This window comes from Morus notabilis, unplaced genomic scaffold, assembly GCF_000414095.1.
Source record: "Morus notabilis unplaced genomic scaffold, ASM41409v2 Scaffold295, whole genome shotgun sequence".
In the NCBI taxonomy this organism is placed as follows: domain Eukaryota; kingdom Viridiplantae; phylum Streptophyta; class Magnoliopsida; order Rosales; family Moraceae; genus Morus; species Morus notabilis.
In genome coordinates, this window is record NW_010365878.1 from 153,171 (window position 1) to 158,137 (window position 4,967).

Consider the following 4,967-nt stretch of genomic DNA (forward strand, 5'->3'; position numbering starts at 1 on the left):
ATGGTAGAGTCAGCAACACACTTTTGCTTTATACTTCTCCATACCATGGCTCCTCCATTAAGAGTGACCTCATATCTAGATATCGACCGTCGACTATCTCTATCCGTTTGGAAATCAGAATCCGTGTATCCGGTGAGAGACAGATCTTCTCCATAATATACCAACATATAGTTTCTCGTTCTCCTAAGATACTTGAGAACACACTTTACTGCAACCCAATGATCAAATCCTGGGTTGGACTCGTAGCGACTGACTGCTCCCACTGCGTAGCAGATATCTGGTCTTGTACACAACATGGCATACATAAGGCTTCCCACAGCTGAAGCATAGGGATACCGTCTCATATCTTCTTCCTGTTGTGGAGTCTTTGGACATTAATCCTTAGAAAGATGAATACCATGCCTAGAAGGCCAATTCCCTTTCTTGGAGTTCTGCATCGAGTACCTAGACAACACTTTGTCTATATAAGATGCCTATGACAATGCCAAGAGCTTTTTCTTGCGATCTGGAATAATCTTAATCCCAAGAACATAGCTTGCCTCTCCCAAATCTTTCATTTGGAATTGGTTGGCTAACCACTCATTTACATCTGTCATCAATCTCACATCATTCCCAATGAGTAGGATGTCATCGACGTAAAGAACTAAGAAGACCACTTTCTCTTCTTTATTGTACTTGTAGACACATGGTTCATCAATGTTTTGATCAAATCCATAAGACTTTATAGCCTCATCAAACCTGATGTTCCATGATCTAGAAGCTTACTTTAATCCATAAATGGACCTCTGCAGCTTACAGACTTTCTGCTCTTGGCCTTCATCTATGTGACCCTCTGGCTGATCCATATAGATGGTTTCCTTAAGATAGTTAATCAAAAAAGCTGTCTTGACATCCAGCTGTCATATCTCATAGTCAAAATATGTTGCAATGGCCAAGAGTATCCGGATGGACTTAAGCATGGCTACTAGCGAGAAAGTTTCCTCATAGTCAACTCCCTCCTTTTGGGTATAACCCTTAGCCACTAGCCTTACTTTGTAAGTCTCTACTTCCCCATCCGCTCCTCTCTTTCTCTTGAAGATCCACTTGCATCCAATGGGTTTTACCCCTTCGGGTAGATCTACAAGTTGCCAGATTAAGTTAGAGTGCATAGACTCCATCTCGAGTTTCATAGCTGCTTATCATTCTTCCTTATCAGATCATCCATCGCATCCTTAAAGGTCGATGGATCCTCCTTACCGTCATCAGCAGTGACGATTTGGGCTTCCCCGATATACTGGTTGGGTAACATGCTTACCCTCCCACTACGACGAGGTGCCTTAGGAGTCTGATCAGGAACTATGGTCTTTTCTCTGAGTGGCCCGACAACTCTTGTCGGCTGTGGTCTGATCTCATCAGATAGTAACTCTTCCAATAATATTTTACTTATGGGCTTAAAATCTATCATATAGTCAAGCTCCAGAAAAGTGGCAATTGTCGATACAAACACCTTTTGATCTTCAGGACTATAAAAGAAACTTCCCTTCGTCCCATCAGGATATCCTACAAACATACACACTTTTGACATGGGTTCCAACTTCCCAGTCTTTCCTTTTAGCACATGTGCTGGACATCCCTATATGCGCATGATAAGTGCACGAATTTGAACTTTTAATATTCATAATTGTCAAATTATTTTATCAAATTTGTGATTTTAATTTCAAATATTCTTAAATTTAGAGGATTTAATTTTAATTAGATTTATTTTATTTTTCAGGTTTTTGAAGAAAACAATTGGATTTGGGCTAGTTTACCAAGCAAAACCCAAAAGTTGAGCCCAAGAAAAGCCCAATTCGGCCCAAAGCCCATCAGCCCATCAACTAGCCGAGCCGAGCCGAGAAGCCGCGAGCCGAGCCAAGAAGTCGCGAGCCAACCCAGTGCCACGTGTCGACCACTGTCGCACCGCAGGACCGTGGGACCCAGCTGTCCCCCCGCGAACGCGCGATTGGCGCGCACCGCCCACTCCCCTGCGCAAGTTTCTTCCACGCGCGCGTCACCCGGATTTTCATTCCTCTCCACGTGGGTCCCGTGTAAAGAAGCCCTCCAACCACAGCTCGCCACGCGTCCAAGTGGGGTTCAGTTGTTCCCCCGCGTACGCGCGTTTCGCGCGCACGTTCCCTCTCTGCATGAGTTCCTCTCCCGCGCGCGTCAAGCATTTCTCCACGTGGCCCAACTGTGCAACACTTCTTCTCCCGCGCATGAATCATCTGGCGACACGTGTCCCTCTCTTCAGAAACGTGATGGTTTTTCTCCTCCGATTAAGCCTTGTAACTTCTTAATTACGATCTGATTTTTAGCTTTTTAGCATTCTCAAAACTCTATAAATAGGGTCATTGTCAAGGTGATTAAGAGTTGAATTTTTAGAGCCTAAATTCTCACATATTTTCTCTTATTTTCTTGTTCTTATTCTCATACTTTCTTTTTAGAATTTTATGGGAATTATGTGCAAGTTAGGCTAGAGTATTTAGGTGAGGCTAGAGATGATCCTATATTTGTAGTGAACTTATTTGGATTTTTGATTCTCCAATGGTTTGTAAGTTTTATACATTTGAGTAAATAATTTTCTTTTATCATATTTCTTCCTCTTATCAATATATTTTATTGTCAACTTTCATATAAATCTAGTCAAGCTCTTTTTATGTGATTGTTGCATTATATTATATATTGATAGGTATTTTTTTATGAGTAGTCTTTTACTGCATTATTGCCAACGGTATATTGTCGCTCTTGGATTTCTCATAAGATAATTTTTCCTAATTCTAAACGTTAGAATTTTATTTACTTGAATACATTTTTAATTCATATGTTCTTCAAATATTTATTTTCTGATTGTTTGTTTGGGATGTGAAACTTTCAATTGAGTCAATTTATGAATCAAAATCCAAATAGGTGAACAAAGCATATGGAGGATTCTCAAAGCCTTACCACTTTTATTTATTGAATTTTCTCCATTTTAAATTGTTCCAAAAAAATCATCAAAAACACTCATTCATTTTCTTTGTTTGATTGCTTATTTTCCTAACGCTTTTTATTTGCTAATCATTTCTTGTTCAATTTAACACTTCCTCATCGGATCGACCGTTCAAATTGTACTACAATTAACCGCTTGTTTTTGTACACGTTTGGGCGTAATTAGCGCACGTATCTCAAACTAGGTTTTCGACCGCACCACAACTCTAAGGGTGTGTTAGGAATAGACTTAGATGGTACTCTATTCAGAATGTATGCAGTTGTTCTTAAGGCATAACCCCATAACGAAGTAGGCAATGAAGAATAACTCAACATTGATCTCATCATGTCGAGCAAAGACCGATTTTTCCTTTCAGCTACACCATTCTACTGTAGTGTAGCGGGTGCTGTCAATTGGGATAATACACCTTCTTCAATCAAGAAATCCTAGAACTCTTGGTCTAGGTATTCTCCCCCTCGATCTGATCGAAGTGTCTTGATTGGTTTACCTAATTGTTTTTCAACTTCTGCTCAAAATTCTCTAAGCTTTTCAAAAGTTTTGGATTTTCGTTGCATCAGGTAAACAAAACCATATCTCGAATAGTCATCAATAAAGGTGATGTAATATTCGTAACCTCCTCTAGCTTGGACGTTTAACGGTCCACATATGTCTGAATGTATCAGCTGAAGGGGTTCTTTAGCTCTTTCTCCTTTCGCCGTGAAAGGCCTCTTGGTCATTTTACCTTCCAGACAAGATTCACCGACCGGAAGCTCACCAACTTTTAGTTCGCGTAAAGGACCATCCTTTATCAGTCTTTCAATCTTGTTTAGGTTAATATGACCAAGCCTAAGATGCCACAGATATGTGTTGTTATCATGAGAAATCTTTTGCTTTTTATTCTTAGGTTCGGCAACTCTGAACATTTCAGTATTAAGCAGTGAGTTAGGTATTGGTTTTATACAATATAAACCATTAGCCATTAGTCGAATCTTTGACAAAGCAAATCGAGGCCCTCAAAGGCAAAGAAGGTAGAGGAATCCACACGGTCGCAAGGGCAGAAACACATGAGCCATGCTTTGTCTGTGGTGGGGTGGAACATCTAGCTAAGGATTGTCCTGCTTATGGTGAAATGAGAGGGGTTTATGAGGAGCAATGCAATGCCTTAGGGGCATACAACAAACCCTTTTCTAACACATACAATCCTGGCTGGAGGAACCATCCAATCTTCAGTTGGAGAGATTCCAACCAAGCACAACCGTCTGGAGGACAATGGAGAACTAAGCAACAGCCGCAACCACCAAAGGCGTATTCTGCACCTCAATACAATTCGCATCAGCCAAGGAGTTCTCTTGAGAACACCTTGCAATCTTTCATGGAGGTACAGAGTAAGACGAATCAGAAGTTTGAATCACTGTTCACGCAAATGGTGGAGGAAAGTAAAGAAATGAAGAGTCAAATCACGAATCTGACTGGAGCTTTGGCTGTTCAAGAACGCGGCAAGTTCCCTTCACAAGCTCAGTCAAACCCAAAGGGTCAACATATGGCGCAAATCTCATGTCTCGATAATCAAAATGTTAAAGAGGTGAATGCCATCAGTACTCGTAGTAGTAAGATTATGGAAGAACCGTCAACAAGTGCAACCACTTCGAGTACTAAGGAAGTTGTCCCTGAGAAAGATGATCCAACAAATGTTCCGGTAAAGGTGCCTTTTCCCCAAGCTCTACGTCCAACTGGGAAAATACCGGAACACCAAAGTGAGATCCTAGAGCACTTGACTCAAGTGAAGATTAATCTTCCTTTGCTTCATGTTATCAAGCAAGTGCCTGCTTATGCTAAGGTTATCAAGGATCTGTGCACTATCAAAAGGAAGCACCATGTCAAGAAGACAACATTCTTGACAGAACAAGTAAGCGCGGTGATCGACCAGAAAACACCGCTCAAGTACAAGGATCCCGGTTGTCCCACAATTTCCTGTCAGATT

The 4,967-nt window shown here is 41.0% G+C and overlaps 1 protein-coding gene across 1 annotated transcript in view; it reads left to right on the plus strand.

Moving 5' to 3' along the window:
* Window positions 1-4,115: 4,115 nt before the first annotated feature.
* The window catches only part of LOC112093702, a 4,496-nt gene continuing 3,644 nt past the window's right edge, over window positions 4,116-4,967 (plus strand). Inside the window, exon 1 of the mRNA XM_024172653.1 lies at window positions 4,116-4,892. Coding sequence (XP_024028421.1) covers window positions 4,116-4,892 — 777 coding nt within the window. The remainder of the gene's footprint in view (window positions 4,893-4,967) is intronic.